Source organism: Coenobita brevimanus, chromosome 27 (assembly GCF_032717465.1).
Source record: "Coenobita brevimanus isolate Jiangsu-jjx chromosome 27, ASM3271746v2, whole genome shotgun sequence".
NCBI lineage: Eukaryota > Metazoa > Arthropoda > Malacostraca > Decapoda > Coenobitidae > Coenobita > Coenobita brevimanus.
The window spans coordinates 2080001-2105000 of record NC_136980.1 but is presented as its reverse complement, the minus strand read 5'-3'; the positions used below and the strand labels follow the sequence as shown (position 1 = coordinate 2105000).

General features: G+C 41.9%; 1 protein-coding gene across 1 annotated transcript in view; it reads right to left on the bottom strand.

Annotated features, from left to right (window-relative positions):
* The window catches only part of LOC145394351 (uncharacterized), a 62721-nt gene extending 45939 nt beyond the window's left edge, over positions 1–16782 (bottom strand). Inside the window, exons 1-3 of the mRNA XM_080268226.1 lie at positions 16610–16782; positions 10944–11101; positions 4368–4481 (exon numbers count right to left, since the gene is read on the bottom strand). Of these exons, the coding sequence (XP_080124352.1) occupies positions 4368–4481; positions 10944–11101; positions 16610–16782 (445 nt within the window). The remainder of the gene's footprint in view (positions 1–4367; positions 4482–10943; positions 11102–16609) is intronic.
* Between the last annotated feature and the right edge of the window lie 8218 nt (positions 16783–25000).

Below are 25000 nucleotides of genomic sequence, written 5' to 3'. Positions count from 1 at the left end.
TCCATTTTTCTCCTTTACCTCCCTCCTCCCCTCCCTTTAACTTCTCTTCTGTCCTCTTCTTCCCCCTCAGTCCCTCTTCCTCTTTGATATTCCACTACAGACCCCGCGAAGAAGGAAGGGGAGGGGAGCGGAAGAGAGAGGAAGGAGGAGAGGGGAGGGGAGTAGTGGGATGAAAGGTGGAAAAGAGGGGATGAGAAAGGAGGGGAAGAGAGCGATGGAGGGAGGGGAGATAACGGAGGAGGAATGGGGAAGGACGGAAAGAGGGAGGGGGAGAAACGAGGAGAGAGAGAGAGAGAGAGAGAGAGAGAGAGAGAGAGAGAGAGAGAGAATGGGGTGAGTGGGGTGAGAAGTGGGGGTGAGGGTTTACGAGGATATTAAACAGGGCACAGAGAAAGCCGCCACAACACACACACACACACACACACACACACACACACACATCTTTTTTTTCCAGCTCTAGAGTTGTTCTGACCATGAGTGAGTTAGCATAAATAAAAAAACATATATATACGGTAGTTCTTTCACCTTAACTTGATCCAGATTTTCGTCCTTTGTCTTGTTTATTCCACGTAGCTCAGAGGCGGAAAATGTGCTACGGGTCAGCATTATCTGCACTACACTTGTATTCCAGTGTTACTCCGTTGCTACAATTCAGCAAAATTATAATAGTTGTAGTAGTAGTAGTAGTAATAGTAACAGTAACAGTTGTAGTAGTAGTAGTAGTAGTAGTACAGTTGTAGTGATAATAACAGTAATCTATTTTATAATGATCCGATTTCTGTGTGTTTGTTGGTTTGTCTGTTACCGTAACAGCAAAAACGGCTCAACGTAGCGCAATTTTTGTTAGATCAAGGTTCCGCTAAAATGCTCTAACTTGAAGAATGAAACCATTTCCAGTCCAATTGGGCCACCGGTTCCTGAATTATGACTCATTTCTGGCATTTTGACAGCGAGCGGACGCCGCCGAAGACGGCTTTTATGCGAAATAATAACAGTAGTAGTAGGCGTCTTAGGTTCCGCTGAAATGTGAACCCAGTGGACTGCAGTCCACCCATCCACTGCAGTCCACCATCCTCCTTTGGGGGGATAGGGAGGGAGCTGAGGGATGTGTGTATACCTGGGCAGCTCCACCGTCCAGTTACATCAGTGCCACCACATGAAGGCGTCCCTCACCCAAGTTAGAGTGAAAAAGAGAGTAGTGACTGGTTGACTCACGCTCTTTGACTCCAAGGGCCCCATTATAACGCGGCCTTGTGATTGCACTATATACACCACCGTGGTTATTGACATTGACGGATGGTGCTGGCGTTATTGCGTAGGTGACAGGTGACGCAATTCCTGAGGTCACGCCAAGTCACAGTGGGAAGTGGAGGGGGGTTGAGGGGGAGAGGGAGAGGGGATGGACTGGAGGTGAGGTTGAGGGGGAGAGGGGAGTGGGGTTGAGAAGAGCGGATGGATTGGAGGTTGAAGGAGGTTGAGGAGGAGAGGAGATGGATTGGAGGTGGAGGGAAGTTGAGGGAGAGAGGGGATGGATTGGAGGTTGAGGGGGAGAAGAGATGGATAGGAGGTGGAGGGGGAGAAGGGATGGATTGGAGGTGGAGGGGGAGAGGGATTGGATTGGAGGTGAGAGAGGTTGAGAGAGAGAGGAGATGGATTGGAGGTGGAGGGGATGGATTGGAGGTGGAGGGGGAGGGGAGATGGAGGGGGAGAGGGGTTGGATTCCTCTTCTATTCGTCATTATTGTTTCTTTCCTATTACTTTTATTTCTTTACTGCATCTCACACCTTCCTATGTTTTATAATCCATCTCACATTCTCTTCTCTCTATATATTTGCTGTTTCACGCTCCTCACTCTTCTCTCTGTAGTCATTCTTCTTGCCCTTTCTTCCTTTATTTTCTCATGCTTCTGACTCATCCACATATCATTCTCCTCATTCTTTTTTTTTTTTTTTTCACGCTTCTCATCCTTCTCTCTGTCGTCATTCTCTTCACCCTTTCTTCCTTTGTTTTCTCATGCTTCTCACTCATCCACATATCATTCTCCTCACTCTTATTTTCATTTTTTCACCCTTCTCACTCTCTTCTTTCGTCATGCTTCTTGCCCTTTCCTCCTTTATTTTCTTATGCTTTTGACTCATTCCCATTTCATTATTCTCTTCATTCTCACATTTATCATGCTGTTTCCTTCTTATTAACTCCGCTGCCGAAGGTGAAGGAGTTTTGTTATACCTGTCTGTTTGTCCTCATGTCTGTCTGTGGCCGTTTGTCTGTCTGTCTGTCGTTCGGTCCGTCTGTCTGTGTCTGTGTACGTCTCTGTCTGTCTGTCTGTCTGTCTGTCTGTCGTTCGGTCCGTCTGTCTGTGTCTGTGTACGTCTCTGTCTGTCTGTCTCTCTCTCTCTCTCATGATTCCCCTCACTCTGTCTTCCATCCCCTCACATGATGGAGTGTTGGGCCACAAAAGAGCAGCGGTGTCCCCAAGTGATAATAGAGTCCCCATGGAGTGCCCACAGATTACAATTGATTCACACACACACACACACACACAGGGAAGTGTAGGCTATGGGAAGAGGAGGGGAAGAAGAGAGAGGGGTGTAGGAGGAGGGAAGGGAGGTAAAAGAGTGGAAGGGAGAGGAGGGGAAGAAGTGGAAGAGGTGTAAGGGGAGGGAAGAGGAGGAAGTGGGAGGCTGATGAGGGGAAGAAGTGAGGGATGTGTATAAGGTGAGGAAGGGAAGTGAGGGGAGAGTGAGAAAAAGAGGGGAAGGTAAGTAAGTGGGGAGGAGTGGTGGGGGAGTGGGATTGGAAGGGAGAAGTGTAAGAGTGGAGGGGAGATCAGGGGGAACTGAGAGGGGGAGGTGTTGGAAAGGGAGTGAGAAAAGTGTGTGTGTGTGATTGTCACCACACACACACACACACACACACACACACACACACACACACACACACACACACACACACTTTTTTTTTCACACGTACGCTCATACTAACACTCATTCCCACTCTTGTCAACATTCACATATGTCTCTCTCTCTCTCTCTCTCTCTCTCTCCACATTCTGTCTGTCTGTCTGTATATGTCTATCTATCTGTCTATATATCGATTTCTGTCTCTGTCTGTATGTCTGTCTATCTATATATTGATTTATTTGTCTGTCTGGCTGTCTGTCTTTCTAACACATACTCTGTTCTTTCTCTCGGTCTTTATCAACGTAATTATCTGTGTTCCTCTCAGCTTATCTGTGTCTGCACCTAATTATGTCTTTATATCTTGTAGTTCTCTCTCTCTCTCTCTCTCTCTCTCTCTCTCTCTCTCTCTCATCAACTCTCGACGGACAAAAGAGATGATTTCTTTATGAGTTTGTTCAGGCGTCGGAGAGAAGGAGGGAGAGAAGAGGGAGGTATGGAGGAAAGGATAGAAGGGTAGGGGAGAAGATATGGGAATGGGAGAAGAAATGGAGGGAAGTATGGTAGGGGAGAAGCGGGAAGAGGAGTGGAGATATGGGGATGGGAGGAGAAGTGGAGAGAAATAGGGAGACGGGGAGGAAAGGGAGGGAGAATGATAGGGGAGGAGCAAGGAGAAGATTGAAGGGGAGGAGGGTGAGGAGGAAGGATGATAAGGGGAGGGAAGGTAGAGAGTGGAAGGAGGTAAAAAGGAGAGAGGGAGTGAAGGGAGGGGGGAAGGAAGAGAAAGAGTGAAATTGTGGAGAAACAGGGGAGAGGCGAGGACGGGAAATGGGGAGGGTAAGGAAGAGAAGGTGAGGAAGACAGTGGGAAGGATGGAGGGAAGAAAGAGGGAGAGTGAAGAAGGGTGGAAGAGAGGAAAGGGAAGCAGTAGGTAAGATGGATGGAGGAAAGAATGAGGGAAGTGTGAGGAAAGAAGAGAGGCAAGGGTAAGAAGGATTGAGGAAAGAATGAGGGAAGTGTGAGGAAAGAAAAGAGAAGGAGAGGGTAAGAAGGATGGAGGAAAGAATGAAGGAGAGTGTGAGGGAAATGCAGAGGAAAGAAAAGGGAAGGAAAGGATGAGAAGGCTGAGGAGAATGAGGGAAGTTAAATGAAGGACGATAGCATGAATGATATGTCTTTATTAACCACATCTGTACTATAGGATTTTTACTCTGACTTGGGAAAAAATTGCCATCACTCCATCTAGAATACTCAGTTGTAACAGTTAACACTCGAATATGATGCTAGTCACGAAGAAGTGCTACGGAAAGGATGTGGAGCCATAGTATAGCCTTATTCCGCCCCGACTTGAGTGAATGAGTGTATAAGTGTGAAGTGATGAGCGAATCAGTACATAAGTGAGCGAGTGAATAAGTGTAAGTGTGAAGTGATGAATGAATAAGTGAACACAATCCAATTACTACTCACGTGATTTGGATCGTGGTTCTCTTGGCCCGTCAACTGTGACCTTAATTGCCTTGTTATAGGTAGCCACTTGAGGAGGCGAGGTGCTGATGGTGATGGTGAGCAGGAAGCATTTGCCTGGGGGAGAGAGAAGGGGGAGTTAGAGGGGAGAGAAGGTGACGTAAGGAGGATGGGAGTTAGAGGGGAGAGAAGGTAAAGTTAGGAAAGAGAAATTGAGTGTATGTGTGTGTAATCATGTCTTCCCTCATGTGGCCTTTTCCCGTGTCGGTATGTTAAGAGGTCAGGTTACTAGTGGTAATTCGGGGTCAGAGGTAGTAACTGCTGCCCACACATGCCCACAGCTTGCCAATTACTCACAAACAACTCACAAACCACAGACAATCTACCCAGAATCTACCGAGTAACTACGGAAACTACTGACGAACTACTGACAAATTACCAGCAACCCACTAACGACCTACCGACAAACCAACCGACGTCTGCTTACCATCTACCTACAGACTACTCATAAACTACTGACGAACAACAGTGATTATCTCTGTACATTGGGCTAAATTGTGGTGGAATGCACATACCAGCAATGAGAGTAAATAAAACTAGCTTTAAAAAATATATATATGGTGGTGGTTCTCACTTTCTTTCTCTCTCTCTTTGCTCTATTTTTTCTTTTGCTTTCTCTCTTCTTTCCTCTCTCCACAAGAATAAGAGTAGATAAAGCTAGCTCTAAAAAACTTAATATGGTGGTGGTTCCCTTGGTTATGGTGGAATTTGAAGTGGATGTTATTGTGGTATTTATTCTCTCTCTCTCTCTCTCTCTCTCTCACACACACACACACACACACACACACACACACACACACTCTTCATTCCACATCCACACATCCACCCAAACCCACACCCACAGCCTCCTCCTGGACCCCAGAGTCTGGACCCCCACATTCACATCCACATCCTAATTTCTTCTCACCCACACTCACTCTCTACATTCCACATCCTCACGCACACCCACACCCATACCCCCACCCTCCACACCCACATCCTCACCCCCCACCCACAGTCACAGTTACAGAGCCAACCATTACCCATGCCTGACCACTTAGCACCTTCTCACTCAGCTGGTAGGATCATGTGTCCACCCGGCTCTATTTACTAACTGGCAACTCATAATGGAAGTCTTGCCATATCGCTCGTACTGAGTTGATAGGAGAGATTTTAGCTAGGGTTTTTACGCGGCGTGTTGAATATTTCCATGGGTTTTGGTAATGCCCAGAGGAAGGTCACGAGTACGGGCGAATAAGAAACGTACCCATCCCCTATCCTCTGTCCTCTAATATTCACAGTCTTCACGACAAAGGGCAATAATCCTTTCAGTACCAGAACGCATTTTCATTTTTATCTCTTGCTGCCTCCAGACGATTTTGTTTGATTTAGGAAAGCCCTCTCCCACTGATGGGGTTAATGAAGGCTGCATCTAACCCCTCCAGTTCGAAATAAAAGCCTTCTAAGCTGAGTAAAATCGTCTGGTAGCGGGAAGAACTGAATGAAGAGCCATGGTACAGAAGGGGTTAATCTATCTATCTATCTATTGCCAGACGCCTCAATCCCGTTTGGGGTGGCCACAAACAAATGGCCTCCAAGTCGCCCTGTCCCCCGCCATTTCACTGCCCCGTAGACTCAGGTAAGGCATAGGCATCGTAGGAACTAAACGCAACTCTAGAACAGGTGATGCAGCCCCAACCCAGACTATATCTGTCCATGTATTGCCAGATGCCTTAATCCCGTAAGGGGTGGCCACAAACAAATCGCCTCCATGTCGCCCTGTCCCCCGCCATTTCATTGCTTCGTTGATTTGTTGCTACCGCTACTGCTTCCAAGAAAATAGGGATTTCTTAAAGATAAATGAGTGTATTATGTGGATGTTATTATAGGCCTGAGTCAAACAATAAAATCCTGTCAGTAATTTTTGCAGTGAAAGAGCGGAGGACAGGGCGACATGGAGGCGATTTGTTTGTGGCCACCCCTTACGGGATTAAGACGTCTGGCAATAGACAGATAGATAGAAGTTTTGCGCCTTGAAGGTGATTTTGTTAAAGACGATCAGAAAAACAGTCATACACAATAGGAACGTGGAAAACGGAGGATTTCTGAGGAACTTCGCGGTAGCCAGGAAAAGTAATGTGAGGTTGTAGTAGTTGTGGTTGTTGTAGTAGGAGTAGTAGTAGTAATAGTAGCAGTAACAAAACAACAACGCAGTGGTGGTACTAGTAGTAGTTGTTATTATTGTTGATGTAGTAGAAGAGGTCGTAGTTGTATTAATAGTAGTAGTAGTAGTAGTAGTAATAATAATAACAATAATAATAATAATAGTACTAATATTAATCCCTCCCCACACACCCCAGTAGTACTAGTGGGAGTAGTAGTAGTAGTAGTAGTAATAATAATAATAATAATAATAACAACAATAATAATAACAACAATAATAATAATCCCTCCCCACACACCCCAGTAGTAGTAGTAGTAGTAGTATTAATAATAATAATAATAATAATAATAATAATAATAATAATAATAATACAGTAATAATAATCCCTCCCCACACACCCCAGTAGTAGTAGTGGGAGTAGTAGTAGTAGTAATAATAATAATAATAATAATAATAATAATAATAATAATAATAATCCCTCCCCACACACTCCTGTAGTAGTAGTGGGAGTAGTAATAATAATAATAATAATAATAATAATAATAATAATAATAATCCCTCCCCACACACCCCTGTAGTAGTAGTGGGAGTAGTAGTAATAATAATAATAATAATAATCCCTCCCCACACACCCCGTCACATAATGATAATCCCGCCGAGCCTAACTTCATGTTCTCCCTCCGTGTGACAGCCAACGAGGTGATTGGGGTGGACAGGCTCGTTACGGCGCATTTGACGGTAGTTAGGCCATTAGCGTCACGAATTAGTGCATGGGTGCTTGATATATTGCTGGGGGGGGGGCCTGGAAGGGGGGCGGATTTATGGTTTTATTTTTATGTAATTGTAATGCTGAGGGTGAGGTTGGTGGTGGTTGAGGAGTGGTGATTGTGGTAGTGAGTGTTATGGTCGTGGTGGTGGTGGTAGTGGCAGAAGATATGGTAGTAGTAGTAGTAGTATTAGTGGTTGTAGAAGGAAGAGGAGGAGGACAACGATGAGGAGAAGGAGAGGGAGGAAGAGACGGAGGAGGAGGAAAAATACCCAGTAGCATTAGTGGTAGTGGTAGCAGAAATGGTAGTAGTAGTAGTAGTAGTAGTAGTAGTGGTGGTTGTAGTAGTAGCAAGAGGAGGAGGAGGACGACAACGAGGAGGAGGAGGACGACAACGAGGAGGAGGAGGAGGAGGTAGTGGTAGTCGTAATACAGGTAGCAGTAGTCAGTCACTTCTATTTCACCAAATGTTTATATGTACTAAAATGTAAACATCTTGCTAAAAGTAATGTGCAGAAAGTACCACATGCTCTTAACCCCTTTATTGGGACGATTTATTTTTATTGCTATTTACCTCTTTATTACCAGGACGATTTATTCATATTGCTGTTAACATTATTACCAGGACGATTTATTTATATTGCTGTTAACCTTATTACTAGGACGATTTACTGACATTGTTATTTACCTCATTATTACCAGGACGATTTATTTATATTGCTATTAACTTTTTTAATACTAGGACGATTTATTGATATTGCTATTAACATTATTACTAGGACGATTTATTTTTATTGCTATTTACCTCTTTATAAGGACGATTTATTTGTATTGCTATTAACCTCTATTACTAGGACGATTTATTGATATTGCTCTTTACCTCATTAGCGGGAGGACGGTTTATTTCTTATTTCTTCAACCAGACGATTTTATTCAGCAGTGGAGGGGTTAGTGAAGGCTCTATAAATTTCCCCAGGATCGAACTCACACCAAAATGAAAGAAAATCGTCCAAGGGTACCAAGGAAAAAAAGGAAAAAGGAAAAAATAAAGAATACTAATAAAGGAGTGGAGTAAAATGAAAGAGGAAAAAAAATAGATGGAAAAATGAAAAAGGAAAAAATAGAAAAGAAAAAAACCAGAAATGAAAAAATGAAAAAAATAAAAAAGAAAAAATGAAAAATAAAAAAAAATAAGAGAAAAAATGAAAAATAAAAAGGAAAATAAAATCGTCACAGTGCATTCCTTCACCCTCAGGAAATTGCTTCAGTGGGAAATCATGCTGTCTCGTCCTGTCCTCATTTTACCTGTGGCTAATTTTACCTGTGGCTAATTTTACCTGTGGCTACGTATACCTGTGGCTAATTATACCTCTGGCTAATTTTACCTGTGGCTAATTATACCTGTGGCTAAGTATACCTGTGGCTAATTTTACCTGTGGCTAATTTTACCTGTGGCTAATTTTACCTGTGGCTAATTTTACCTGTGGCTAATTATACCTCTGGCTAATTTTACCTGTGGCTAATTATACCTGTGGCTAGTTTACCTGTGGCTAATTATGTCCTTGGTAATTACAGGGCCACAGTCATTTAGAATTAGGTAATTAGTGTATCTGATTAGCACCTCTTAACTCCAGGACGCAGATTTTTATTAATGGATATTTTTTTTGTCAGCGATTTTTTTTTAGTGTCCTGGCGATTTTTTGGGTCTCTTGGCGATTATTTTAGTCTCCTGGCGATTTTTTATGGCTTCTTGGCGGTTTTTTGTCTCCTGGCGATTATTTTTTAGTCTCCTGGTGATTTTTTGGTCTGGTGATTTTTTTTTTTTTTTTATCTGGCGATTTTTTGGTCTGGTGATTTTTTTGGTCTCCTGGCGATTTTTTTCCTATGATTTTTTTTTGTCAGTGATTTTTTTTTGTCTCCTGACTATTTCTTTTCTCAGTTAAGGGGGATTTTTGGGGATAGGTAAACCCTTCATTATTTTATTTCCTGATTTACTTTTTTTTTTTTTTAGGGTAAGTCATGGAAGGATTGTCTTTTAAATGGATTCTTTTTTTCTTCTGGCGATTTTTCTTTGTTTTAGCTCAGGGGAGATTTTTGTAACAGGCGAGGATAGATAAAGCCCCCATTATATTATTCACTAACTCACTAGGAAAATTTTTTGGAGATGAGTAATGAGAGAGTTAATCAATATTCTCAGTCCTTCATGTATCCAACAGGTCATTCTTACTCATTGTCCTACATGCTTATTCATCTTCCCACATACTTATTCATTTTCCCACATACGTGTTCATTTTCCCACATACTTATTCATTTTCCCACATGCTTACTCATCTTCTCCACATTTCCTGTCATTTTTCCCCACATGGTTATTCATCTTCCCACATGCTTACTCATTTTCCCACATGCTTATTCATTTCCCCACATTCCCTGTCATTTTTCCCACATCCCCACTCATTTTCTTACATTCTCCCACAGTCTGTATTTCTGTAGTTCCTTCTGCCCTCCTCCTGTCCTCTTAATTCAGTGTGTCCAGGTATCTCGAGGTGAAAGGATGTTGAATTTGGTTCTCTTTTGCTTTTGTTTTACTGGAAAGAACACCTTGCAAGTCTACAGTCTTTGGTTTTTCTTCCTTCGTCTCTCTCTCTCTCTCACACACACACACACACACACACACACACACACACACACACACACACACACATTAACTCTTTCCTTACACTCCAGGTTTCCGATCCGTACGTTGGAACAGAAAGAAAGAATGCACCTCTTTCAACAAACAGGCATTGTTTTTGTTTTTTTATCTTTCATGGTGTCACTTTTTTTTTTTACCACCCCAAAAAGAAAAAAACTCCATCTCATGTCTATTCCTGGCTTTGATTTCTTTGCCATGAACATTAACTGCTTGATCTATACCTGTCCTAACCATATATATATTTTTTTCAACACGTTCTACCTCTTGTCCTGGCCTTTGGTTCCTTCTTCCTTGCATTAAAAAGAAAATATTACAGGAAAGGGCTGGCTATGTCTGTTATACACATTTTCGTTTTCCTCATATTCATCTAAAAGTCTGCTTGCATTTTTTTTTTTTTTTTTTTTTGGTAGGTGGCGACGACCATCATCCACTCACCTGATGTAATGCTGTCTACTTTTTCTTCACTTTTATCATTCTTTTTTTCCGTGTCTGCCCACCCGTCTTCCTATTTCCGCCATCTTTCCGTCTTTTTTCATTACTCCTCTTTCCTCTTCAGGTGGCTTTATAGCGACTTTGGACGCTGGATTTCTTTCATGGTGAATTTCGTTTTGGGAAGCTCAAATTTTGCATGCACTAAGCCTTGGATTTCCTTTTTTAAATAATGTGATAATGATGGTAATAATAATAATAATAATAATAGTAACAAAACAACACTAATAATAATAATAATAGTAACTAACAACACTAATAATGATAATAATAATAATAATGATAATAACAACACTAATAATAATAATAATAATAATAATAATAATAATAATAATAATAATAATGATAATAATAATAATAATGATAATAATAATAATAACACTAACAACCCTTACCACTTATTAACCCAAGTGACCTCTAATGACCCACCTCGACCTGACCTGCCAACGAATCGCAGGTCATTGAACTTGGCCACCTGGTTCTTAATGAGGGCAGAGTTGTTCCGAATCTCAGCGCAGCAGTTCTCATCGTTCCCTGCCCGTACCGTGACTACCGTACCATCCTGCACCGCTCCCAGTACCACCACTCTGAGGGCAAAGGAGGAGGATTGAGTTAGGTTACCTGTGTGTGTGTGTGTGTGTGTGTGTGTGTGTGTGTGTGTGTGTGTGTGTGTTTTCTGAGGGCTTATTTACCTGTGTATCCATGTGTTTGTCTGTCTGCTCATATATATCTTTCTATTTTGTCTGTCTGTCTATCTGTCTACTCGTGTATCTCTCTGTTTTCTCTCTCTTTCTGACTACTCATATATTTCTATCTTGTCTGTCTATCTTCCTATCAATCTATCTATCCCTCTTCCCTTGTTGAAATTGTCTCTGTGTACGTACCTCCATAATCTATCTGTCCGTCTATCTATCTATCTGTCTATCTATCGAGAGTGTAGAAGCAGGAACAGGAGAGGACAAAACACAGAATTACCTTAAAAACCAATTACACCTCAAAATGACTCATAAATCCACCCACACATCACTCACGCCAATAAATGTTCACAGTCTTCACCTCACAGCCAAAACAGTTCAACCAAAGCCTAGTAAATTATGCTCGAGAAATAGCGATTGTGTGGAGATAACGAGGGGGAAAGCGGAGATAAGGGGAACACATTGTCGGGTTGAGGAAGCGCCCTAACACCATTTTCCTCGGCGGTTTGGTATGCATATTACACCTTGGAGAGGTATATATAAGGGAGGGATGTGTGAGCTGGGGGGGAGGGGGGGCAGTGAAATGGCCGGGGACAGGGTGACATGGAGGCGATCTGTTTGTGGCCTCCCCTTACGGGATTAAGGCGTCTGGCAGTAGATATATAGACCTTCCTACCCTCCTCTGGTTTACGTACAAGTTATTTCAATATCGCCATACTCTGAATAAGTAACCTACAGAAGGATATTAACCAGCCATAGCCAAAAATAAATCGCTAAGGAAGAGGTGTTAGGGAGAATATAGGCCATAGTTTATAAAAGATATAATTAACAGATCTTCCTTTCCGTCCTTCAGAGTCACTTCAGTCCGATTATTTTTCATTTTATTTATTTATTTATTCTATTTTTTACTAATGTCTTGCTACCACTATATGACTGTAGTGAACTTAGAAGAAATCCTTAGTACTGTAGTGGTTAATGAAGACAAATATTTAACACATACTTAGAAATTTCACCCAAAATTGTATAATAATAATAATAATAATAATAATAACAGTAGTGATAACAGTGATAATAACAGTAATAATGATGATGATGATGATGATGATGATAATAATAATAATAATAATAATAGCAGTAATAATAATAATAATAATAATAATAATAATAATAATAAATCGATCTCCGGACTGAAGGGATTAATATAAAAGCGATATTGAAGTGGAGGAGAGAGAGAGAGAGAGAGAGAGAGAGAGAGAGAGAGAGATCAGCGGATAAAGGTAATTGACGGGAAGGGATGGTATTAAATTGTACCTATACTCATTTTACTCTAACTTGGCCTAAAATTTCCGTCTGCTTGTCTTGATATATATGATGCTAGTCACGAAGAAGTGCTGTGGAAAGATTATAGAGCCGTGTACTCTACTGTAACGTGGCCTAAGATTGCCACCTCCGTTTACAAATATGCTAGTCACGAAGAAGTGCTGTGGAAAGGTTGTAGAGCTGTGTACTCATTCTACACTAATTTGGCCTAAAATTGCCGTCTCCGTTTAGATATATGCTAGTCACGAAGAAGTGCTACGGAAAGATTATAGAACCGTGTACTCTTTTTACAGTAACTTGGCCTAAAATTACCGTCTCCGTTTAGAAATATGCTAGTCACGAAGAAGTGCTGTGGAAAGGATGTAGAGCTGTGTACTCATTTTACCCTAACTTGGCCTAAAATTACCGTCTGTCCGCCTAGAAATACGATGCTAGTCACGAAGAAGTGCTGCGGAAAGGATGTGGAGGCTTAAACTTGCTCTCTCTCCATCTTTGTAGCAATAGATTAACACTAGATATGTGGCGCTAGTCACGAAGAAGTGCTATGGAAAGGATGAAGAGCCGTAGTATTGTGTTATTCTACCCCTGAGCTACGTGAAATTAAGCTACAAAAGGACGAAAAATCTGGGCCAAGTCGAAATGAAAGATCTGTAGTCACGAAGAAGTGCTAAACGATTCATTTCACTGTAGTAAGGTTATTTTGTCGGGAATACTCTATCGGGAAGGCTAATTAGTCGGGTGTACTCGGTCGGGAAAGCTAATTTGTCGGCTTTAGCGCGGTCGGAAGGGAGTAGGTATTGAATATAGACCCTTGTTTGGTGTGTGTGTGTGTGTGTGTGTGTGTGTGTGTGTGTGTGTGTGTGTGTGTGTGTGTGTGTTTTAGGCAAGGAAGAAGGAACCCAAGGCCAGAAGTCCGCAGTAAATAAATAAATAAATAAAATAACAGAGCCCAATTCGTAACAATCAACCCTTTCAGATCAAAGACATTAATTTTTTTTCCTGCATTGCCAATTCGAAAAAAAAAAATCCATCCAAAACTAAAATCGTCATAGAGAGAGAGAGAGAGAGAGAGAGAGAGAGAATTAGAGAGGTGCTCGGACTGAAGGGATTGATGGAGGTTGTATTCGAGCACTACCTGTTCAAAAAAAAAAAAATCCTAAAAAATAAAATCGATAGCGAGAAAAAAACTAGCGATAATGAGAGAGAGAGAGAGAGAGAGAGAGAGAGAGAGAGAGAGAGAGAAATAATTGAGGTGCTCGGGCTGAAGGGGTTAAGTCGCTGTCGAGATTTCCTTCCTAATCCATCGCTTAATAAAAAAAAAAAAAAAAAGATTTTTTTTCTCTTTAACATTTTATGATATTTCGTCGGTGAAGGAAGCTCCCTAACGCCTCCTCCTTAGCGATTCATTTTTGGGGCTATGGCTGGTTAATATCCTTTCTGTACGTTATTTATTTGAGATAAGAGGGAGTGAGTTGGGGGGAGGGCAGTCAAATGGTGGGTGACAGAGCGACTTGAAGCCGTTTTGTCTGCGGCCACCCTTTGTGGGATTAGGGTGTCAGGCTATAGACAGATAGACGTTATTTATGCAGGGTATGGCGATATTGGAAGGATTACGCAACTCAGAGGAAGACAGCAAGGTTTAGATAGCACAATAAATCGCTTAGGAAAAGGTGTTAGGGAGTTGCCTCAACCAACCACAATAAGGCCCTTCATCATTTTGCTGTGGTAATGTATTTGATGATTCGTTCTTGTCATAATCAGACGATTTTAGTCAGCTGAGAAGGGATTATTATTATTATTATTATTATTATTATTATTGTTGTTGTTGTTGTTATTGGTGGTGGTGGTGGTTGTATTATTATTATTATTATTATTATTATTATTATTATTATTATTATTATTATTGTTGTTGTTGTTATTGGTGGTGGTGGTTGTATTATTATTATTATTATTATTATTATTATTATTATTATTATTGTTGTTGTTGTTGTTGTTATTGGTGGTGGTGGTGGTATTATTATTATTATTATTATTATTATTATATTGTTACTGCTGTTATTATTATTGCTATAATTATGATGATGATTATTATTAATACTGGCATTATTGGTGTTGCCACTGGTATTATTATTATTATTATTATTATTATTATTGGTATTCACCGTCAGCAGGTAGAGAAAATAAAGAGGAAGAAATTGAGAAAAATAAACAAAGAAAAGATAAAAAACGAAAAACAAAAAGGAAAAAGGTTATAAACGAAAAGAGAAGAAAATGGAAAAAAAAAAAAAAAGAAAGGAGAAATAAAACAATTAAAAAAAAGGGAAGAATTTGCTGGTGAAGGGGTTAATGAGGCCTGCATCTTAAAATCCATCAAATAAGACGATTAAAATTTCTCCCAAGATGAGTAAAATCGTCTGTAGGGAGCGAGGAAATAATACGACCTCGGATTGAAGGGGTTAATGGGGCCCGAAAGAGAGGAAGAAAAAAAAAATTGGTTAAATAAGGAGAAGGTGATTAATAAGGTGGTTATTTGTAGGGTATGGTGTGTTTCCTGCACCCATACATGTTCATTATTATTATTATTATTATTATTATTGTTATTGTCATCATCATCATCATCATTAACACTACCACCACCACCACCACCACCATCATCATCATCATCATCATTAACATCATCATCATCATCATTAACATCATCATCATCATCATCAACACCACCACCATCATCATCATCATCATCATTATTATTAACATCATCATCATCAACACCACTACCACCATCATCATCATCATCATCACTTAAAAATGAGGAATGTTAGAAAATATATATATATATTTGTGACGTTACAGTACACAATAGAGAGTTGAATTAAGATAGAGTGATAATGGAAGAGATAGTTATGAAATTGGGAAGACCTCCCCTCTCTCTCTCTCTCTCTCTCTCTCTCTCAAGGGAACAATCTTGCGGGGTCCTGGCCTTTGGTTCCTTCTTCCTTGCATAAATAAAAGCAATCTGGCTGTGGATGGTGAGAGGGACGCCTTCACGTGGTAGCACACCTGGTTATACAAACGTCCCTCAGCATCCTCCCTATCCACCGAAGGGCGGAGGGTGGACTGCAAGGGGGAGAACCTCAGCCTGCAGTCCACTGGGTTGACCTCCAATTGAACCTGGCTATCTATCTATCTATCTATCTGTCTGTTGGGGTCAAAATATTCTGCCTAATGCTCTGTATAACCCTTTCAGCCTGAGGACTTTTTTTTTCTTTCCTCCAGCATTTTCTTTTCTTTTCTTTTTGTTTTCTTGTTTTATGCAGATTTATTGTTTGTTTTTTTAAGGGTGTCATCGGGCTGAAGGGGTTAATAGAGGTGTAAAGGAAGGTGATTTAGAGTGAAGATAAACTGAATTCTATCTCTCTGGCTGTCTATCTATCTGTCTGTCTGTCTGTCTACCTATATCTATCTATCTGTCTGTCTACCTATATCTATCTATGTCTGTCTATCTATCTATCTGTCGGTCTGTCTATCTATCTGTCTGTGTTTATCTGTCTAGCTATTTATCTGCCTAGTCTGTCTATCAATCTGTCTATCTGTCTGTCAAGCTATTCATCTGTCTATCAATCTATCTGTCTATCTATCTGTCTGACTGTAGGTACTTCGTTTTCACCTGCATGATCCGTAACCCCATCCTGCTCAGGTGTCGTTGGATGAATTTGACTATACTCTTTTCACCTTAACTTGGCCCAGATTTTCATTCTTTGGCAGCCTCTTTCACGTAGCTCAGTGGCAGGAAAAAGACAATATTGTGGCTCTACATCATTTCCGTGGCACTTCTTCGTGACTAGCACGATATTCTAGTGTTAATCCACTGTTATGACAGCGTTGAAGATGGAGGGATGGCAGATTTCGGCCAAGGAAAAGTGAACATGGGATAGTAACCAAGGAGACTCGATTCCTGATAGGGGTCATTGAATTTTACAAAGCCTGGGTATATAGGTAGATAGACAGAAGTTGTGAGAGTGACCCGGTTCCGTCAGATGAAGGAATAGACAGGCAATCTGTCACATGCATCTATCTTACCTGAAGGCAGTGGGCAGGGTCTTGTTGGATCTCCAGTGTGGTGGCAGTACTGAACACACCACGTTGGGAGCTCCTGTTCTCACTAGGTCCCCCCCACCCCCCATCACCTCACCCCACCCCCCCACCCCACCCCCCACATACTCCCCCCCGCCCAGACCCACCTCTGAGAACATCGGGTGGGTGCACAGGGGTGGGCGGAGTGGGCTTGGTGTTGTGGTGGGGTGGGAATGTAATGGGTTACGTGGGAGATGGGTTTGTGGGTGTGGGAGAGGGTGTGGGTATGTATGTGGATGTGGGAGAGGACGTGGGTGTGTGTATATTGGTATGTGGGTGAGGGAGAGGGTGTGGATGTTGGAGAGGGCGTGGGTATGTGTATGCTGGTGTGTGGGTGTCGGTGTGGGTATGTGGGTGGGCTTTTGATCAAGGTATAGGAGTTTGAGAGTGGAAATGTGGGTGTTAGGATATGATGTGTGTGTGTGTGTGTGTGTGTAAGGGTTAGAGGAAAGTAGGTGTGGATGGGTGACTGGAAGTGTATGTGGATGTCGGTAAGTGGAGAGTAGGTGTGGGTGGGTGGGTGTGAGATGAGTGGGTGGGTGGGTGGGCGGGTGAGTGGGTGTGAGGGAGGTTCTGTAAATCTTGTTATCGTCCTAATTACCTTCGTTATCAGTTATCAGATCTCATTAACAACTTATAATCATTTACATCTGTTTGTTTCGTTTCTCCGTATTTTCATGAACGTTCTTCTTCTTTTCAGTGTTCATCGCTCAGTTCCAATCGTTCACCTTGTTTTCATATTCTTTCGATCACACTGTCTTTAAATCCATCACATTATGGCCTCGTCACCAGTGTTCCAAAAATCATCAGGCTCTTTCATATGTTTATATTATATTTCGCATTCTTCTTTTTTCTTAACTTCTCATATATTATCGTTCACTTTCACCTGACACAAGTTGCCCTTAATTATTTTTCACATTTCTTAATATTGAATTAAATCGTAGTGTTTATAATTACGGTTTATTTGGTTTATATGCTTTTTTTTTTCCTCACGGTGTTTTTTTCTGTTCTTTTCAGGTATGTTTCATTTTGGTCACCTGGTGAGTGGAGAGTTGTTTCATTTCGTCTCTCTCTCTCTCTCTCTCTCTCTCTCTCTCTCTCTCTCTCTCTCTCTCTCTCATAAATACTAGATTAACCTAAGTACCCTCATTAATCTAGACACCTCATTAGGGCAGACACTAGTGTTTTACGGAGATAACTACCCGCCTCATACACATAACAACATAATTAACCGCTTCGACCCGTGGATAATGCTGGAGAGGGGCGCCTTCACGTGATGGCACTGATATAACTGGGTGGTGGAGCTGCCCGGTTATACAAACGGCCCCCAGCATACTCCCCATCCCCTGAAAGGAAGATGGTGGGCTGCAGGGGAGGGGTAACTTCAGCCTGCAGTCCACTGGGTTTACTGATGAACCTGGATTACAATTGCTAACCCGTGGACACTTCCTTTTTCTATCTACACACGATTTTATTCTCATTATTTTGTTCTTATTCCTATTTTATTATTATTTTTATTTTATTCATATTCTTTTGTTATTCTTATTTAGTTCCAGTTCTTATTATTAATCTTATTTAAATCTTCATATTTTATTCTAATCCTTATTTTATTCGTTGTCTTTTTCTTATTATCTTATTTTTCTTTTTATCATTATTTTATTATTCTTATTTTACTCTAATTTTTATTTTTTGTTTATTCTTATTCATATTATATTCGTATTCTTATCTGGGGGGATTTTTTTTTTTCCGAAATAGGATGGTTACATGTTTTGCTTTATGCAGAAAGAAAGAACCAAAGGCTGAAAATTAGGAAAATGGCATTGCAGAAAGTGAGCCAAAATCTAGATCCGCTTATTTCGCGATGCCTGGACATTGTGCTTTTAAAAGGCTGGAGGTCATAGGCAGAGGGAAATACAGACAGAAGAAGGAAGATTCAGAGATGGCTTTTACACTAGAGAGTTGGACAGAAAAGGGGTGAGAATGCTTTGCTAGATGGTTAGTATGTGCCAGCTGTAATGGAGGAGGGATGCAAGCAGATGGTGTTGATGATATGTTGATGATGGTGACAATGATGATAATGATGGTGACGAGGATGATGATGGTGATGATGATAATGATGGTGATGAGGATGATGATGGTGATGATGATTATGGCTGACGATAATGATGGTGATGAGGATGATGATGGTGATGATGATTATGGCTGACGATAATGATGGTGATGATGACGACGGCGGCGGCGGCGATGGTGGTGAAGATGATGATGGTGACGGGTAATGATAATAATAATGATAATGATGACGACAACGATGATGGTGCAGATAATGATAGTAATGGTGATAATGACGATGATGATGGTAATAATAATAATAATAATAATAGTAATAATAATAATAATAATAATAATAATAATAATAATAATAGTAATAATAATAATAATAATAATAATGAATATAATCGTGTGGCGTTAGCTGAAGTAATCCACGCAATCCTAAATCCCCGAACAAGACGTAAATCCCTTCAGTAAGACGATTTTTTTATTTATTTTTTCTTCCTCCAGACGATTTTATTCTCCTTACGGGGGGGAGGGGGATGTAGAGGGAGTTCCTATATTTCTTTCACTTTAACTTGGCCCATTTTTTTTTTTTTCCGTCCTTTTGCAGCTTATTTCACGTAGCTCGGTGGGGGGAAGAGGGTGGTGCTACGGCTCTCTTTTCCATAGCACTTCTTCGTGACTAGCATCGTATTCTAGTGTTGATCTATTGTTGCAACTCGGCATTCACGATGGAGAGATGACAGTTTTAGGCCAAGTTAGTGTGAAAAGGGTATAGTAGTAGTAGTAGTGGCAGCAGCAGCAGTAGTAGTAATAGTAATAGTAGTAGTAGTTAAACGCCAGACTCATCCGAAATGTGAACCCAGTGGACTAAAGGCTTAAACTGCCCTTGTGCAATCCACCATCCTCGTTTGGGGTGATAGGGAAGTAGCTGAGGGACGCGTGTATTAACCAGGCAGGGAATCCGGCCGGCTGTATCAGTGCCACGACGTGAAGGCGACCCTCAAGAGAAAGGATTAGACTGTATCTAACTCCTATGCTGAATAAAATCGTCTAATGAAAAATTAAAAAGACATCGCCGTATGGATTTTAGTGAGAAATTTTCACCCCCAACTCCCATGCTGAATAAAATCGTCTGTCAGTTGCCAGGATGGAAAATAAACAGACCACCATAGTGATTTCAGTGAGATTTTTTTTTTTTTTCACCTCCAACTCCCATGCTGAATAAAATCGTCTGTCAGTTGCCAGGATGAAAAATGAATAGGCATCACCATATGGATTTTGGTGAGGTTTTTTCACCCCCAACTCCCACGCTGAATAAAATCGTCTAATAAAAAAGACATCGCCATATGGGTTTTAGTGAGATAATTTTTCAGCTCCAACTCCCATGCTGAATGAAATCGTCTGTCAGTTGCCAGGAATGAAAAATGAATAGGCATCACCATGTCTATTTTAGTTGCGTAATTTGTCAGCCTCTTCCGTCCGATCACGCGCTGTAATTTTACTGTTATTTTTCCCACCACCAGACGATTTTCCTCAGCTTTTTTTTTTGGGGGGGGGAATGTTCGAGCTGGAGGGGTTAAGTAGCGCCTTCGTTAACCCCCTCCCCCCACCACCAAACGTCTTCATAAAGAAAATCGCCCCCCCCAAAAAAAAAAAAAAAACCGTCATCTTCTTCCCTATCTATCGATCTATTGCCAAACGCTTGAATGTCGTAAGGGGTGGCCGCAAACAAATCGCCTCCATGTCGCCCTGTCCCCCGTCATTCCGCTGCCCTCCCCCCAGCTCTCTCTGAATAATATCGCCTAAAACTAACCGTAATAGGATATCATGTCAGGTTCGTATGTCGCAGCTAAAGGGGCAGTTGTGCTGCCTGGATTCACGGATGTACTGTATATTCATGTTATAATTTCAATGATCTTTTTGTGTCTGGTTGGTCTGTGTTTTTGTGTTGCTGGTGTATTGAACGAATTAATGGAGTAATGTGTGTGCGTGTGGGGAGGTGAATGTGTGTGTGTGGGTGTGTGGGTGTAAAATGTACTGGTTCTTAAATTCTCTAGTTTCATCTCCTCAAGATAACCTGTCTTATCCTTCAACAATACTATTTTATTCTCAGTACTTCCAGTCTACTTAACTATCGGGAGTTTTCTTGCAGTGAAAGTATTAGCAACAGGTTCCGGTAACTTCCTCTGTTATAAGATGTCTCCCCCCAAAAGAATAAAATCGTATGGTAAAAAAAATAAATAAATAAATAATATGAAAAAGACATCCACGGGCTGTATGGGTTGAAAACACGTATATGTTATTATTTTTTTATGCAAAGAAGAAGGAACCAAAGGCCAGAAGCCCACAAGACTGCTCCCTCCAAGAAAAAAGAACTAGATAACAGAGCCAAACTGAAGTAGAGGTTACAGATATAAAGCAGAAATATATAGTTTTTTTTTTTTTTAATGAGAAAAAATAATCTTTATATTTATATCTCCAATGACGTAGCTTTTGGTGTTGTAAAATTGAGTGAATATTATTGTTTATGAGTTGATTTTGATGTTTGAAATTGCCAATGACCTTTCTTTCAGTACGATTATTATTATTATTATTATTATTATTATTATTATTATTATTTACAAGCCAGACGATTTTCTATAGCTCATAAAAGCCCTGTCACACTGAAGGGTTTAGTTGGTATGATGTAAAGCACCTCTCTAAATAAGTATGTCCTGTTAGCGATAATAATAAAAATGACTCCATTATAAAGGCTAAAAAATGCTCCCTTCCTCACCCCCACCCGTCATCCTTCATGGCCTAACCACCTGTCGCGTCTTCTGCCAGTAGATCAGCTGATATTGCACCAGCTGATCGCATGTAAACAAACCACGAGTGCACGTGTTCGGGCGCGTGATAACAGTTCCATTTTTTTCCGCTTATTATTTTATCATCACTCACTTCCCTCCCCCCCTCGTCCCTCTCCCCTTCCTTCCTCCCTTCTCCCACTCTGTCTTTCCTCCTTCTCTCCAAACTCCTCACCTCTGCTGTACACTTCATCAGCTGATCACATGTACAGTAGACACATCAGCTCGTGCATGACATCAATTCCAGGTCAGTGCTTATTTTCTCATCACTCTTAAAACTCACTCCCCGTCCCTTTCCATTCCCCTCCCTCCTACTCCCTTTTCGGCTGTCTTTCTCCCGTCTCTCTTATCCACATGTCAGCATCACAAACAAACAAACCAGCACGTGGGTGACATCATTTCCAGTTATTTTATATTCTCGCCACTCTTAGCACCTCTCCCACCCCCCACTCCCTTCCCTCCTGGACCTTCTTGGCTTACGCTTTTCTCCGATTCCCCTCTCCAACTCTCAGCTCATCACATGTAAACAAATCAACACGTGCGTGACATCTGTTCCATTCCGTCGCTTAGTTTTTCGTCACTCGCAGCAGTGCTCACTCCTTCCCCCCCGTCTCCCTGTCTTTCTTCCTACCCCCTCTCGACTTGGTGTTTCCTCAGGCGCTTCTTCTCTCCCGGTCTCTGGCACCCCACACCTCCTGCGGCAACGCGGTGACTGCCCGTGGTTTCACTTGCGGCTCTGCGGTCTGCCACGCTGGTCTCCGTAACCCCTCCCACTCACACCTCGACTCCGCCCACCTACACATTTCCAACTCTTAGTTTCTTTTTTTATTTTCCCCATTTTTATCCAAACTTTTCATACAGTTTCACCCACGTCTGTGATGATTTCTATACATGTTTGATTAGCATAGTTGTGGTGTATTTGTTTTTAAGCGTAAATAATGACGAGAAATGTATAAACTGATTGAAAATGCCAGATGTCCAGCTCAGATATTTTATTTAACTCCACCTGTTATTTTATTAACCTCACTTATTTGAGTTGCATCTGTGACTGATTTAATACATGTACGAATAGCTAAGTTGCCGTGTATACTTGAATGAATGTGAAGGAATATAAAAATGTGTAAATTGCCGGAGTGAATGAGAGGGCGGGAGTTTGTCCAGTGGTTGACCAATAAGGTAGCACTGTGGTCGACTAGCCCCGCCCCTCTACGCCACCACCGCTACCACACTCACCACCACCTTCACCACTACTGCCACCACCGTCATCACCACTACCAGTGCCATCATCATCACAATACCACCCCCGTGACTACTGTTGCTGCTACCGTTACTGCTACTACTACCACTATTACTACCACTACTACTGCTCTCTCACCTCCACCTTCACTACTACTACTGCTGCTACCATCATCATCATCATCATCATCATCATCATCATCATCTTCTTCCTCCTCCTCCTCCTCTTTCTCCTCCTCCTCCTCTTTCTCCTCTTCCTCCTCCTCCTCTTTCTCCTCCTCCTTCTCCTCTTTCTCTTCCTTCTCCTCTTTCTCCTCCTCCTCATCATCATCATCATCATCATCATCCCGACCTTTTCCAACCCTAAGATATGATGGCTTGTGTCAAGAAAGAGAGAGAGAGAGAGCGAATTAATCAACAGCATCCTCAGTGTATTGGGCCACACACACATTCACTCACGTTTCAAGCCCCAAGAATCCTGACTCCACCTTTGGAGAAAAAAATCTTATCTATTGCATAACATCAAGTAAGGGGTTCTTAGTTGATAGTGTCGTTTGCTTGTAGTGTTAGGTCTCTCTCTGTCTGTCTGTCTGTCTGTCTGTCTCTCTCTCTCTCTCTCTCTCTCTCTCTCTCTCTCTCTCCAAAGACTGGTTTATTGTTGTAGAAGGGAGCGTCCACCATCCACACACCTGATGTAGTGCTATTCTTAGTAACTCTACACTAAGTGACAAGCCAGATGGTTTCTTGTTCAAGAAGCCATTTACTACGCTGGGTGGTAACCATACAGCTAGATTGACACCTGGTAGTGTAGTGGGCTAAGGCGCTCCAACCGGATGTGGCGCATGAGGAATCAGATACAATGGCAGTTTTGGATATGTTGCTTACCTTATACCACTCAGGGAAGAGAGACAGGTCACTAGCCTTCCATTCCTTCCCCTAACCCCACGTTTCCTCCTCTCCTCTACCTTTTCTCTTCTCTTCTCTTTATTTTCCTTCCATCCCATCCCTTCCCTTTCTTCCCATCCCAGCATCCCTTTTCTTTCTCCATCTTAATTATCCTCCCTTTCCTTCCTTCAATCCTTCTCCCTTATTATTACCTCTTCTGCTCTACCTCTCTCCTTTTCCCTCCCTTCCTTGCCTCCCCTCTCTTCTTCCCTTCCCAGCATCCTTCCTCTTCCTTCTGCCCCCTTCTTTCTCTCCCCGCTTCTCCTCCCCTATACACCTCTGCACTTCCTTCTCCCCATTTCTTTTTCTTCCTTCCCTCTCTCCTCTCCCTCCTTCCCTTCCCCTTCTCCTCTTCCCAGCATTCCTCCTCCTCCTTCTTTCTCATCCCTCCCCCTCTCCTCTCCATCCCCCCCTTTTCCTCTTCCTCCTTCTCCCCTCTTCTTTCTCTTCCTCCCCTTCTCCTCCCCTCCATTCCCCTCCCCTCCCCTCCCCCTTTCCCTTTGGCGGTGTCTTTGGTGTCAGATCAAAGGGTAGGGGAGGGGAAAGGGGGGGTGGGTGAGGGGGGAGGGGAGGGGGGAAGCAACACAAACACACACAAACACACGCACAAACACACGCACTCGCAACCCCACCAACGTAAACAAAATGGCCGCCTCTGGGAGCACAATTTAAAAGTTTCCCGCGCTTTTTCATCCTTAACGGTCGCATCCCCCCTTTGATTTAACCGTCACTTTGTCCAAAACACCTCGTCCTAACTTCGTCTAATTTTCCTTCACTTTTGTCTAACTTTCTAACCCAAAATGACAGGGATGTGAGGGGATATAGATGTTAGAAGCGATTTAGAGGTTAGTGAAAGAGTTCGAATAGGGAAATAAAGTCGTTTTAGGTTTCTTTTAAGAGGAAGTCGATGTCCAGTTTGAATGTTCGGACGGCTGAGGTGGCCCCGTTCAAATAAACAAGAAGACGCGGGAGTTTGTGTTGACAGGAGGGCACAAAATGGCGGCTGGTGTCATGGTTTTCACACACACACATGCATACGTACACACACACACACACACATGCACATATGGACACCGGCTTACACTGGGTCTATTACACACACACTCATACAGGATTACATACACGCTGATAAACAAGTCACTCTCTCTCTCTCTCTCTCTCTCTCTCTCTCTGTCATACAAGATTACGTACATACAGTGATATGCAACTTACACCTTCCCCCCCTCTCTCTCTCTCTCTCTCTCTCTCTCAGGTT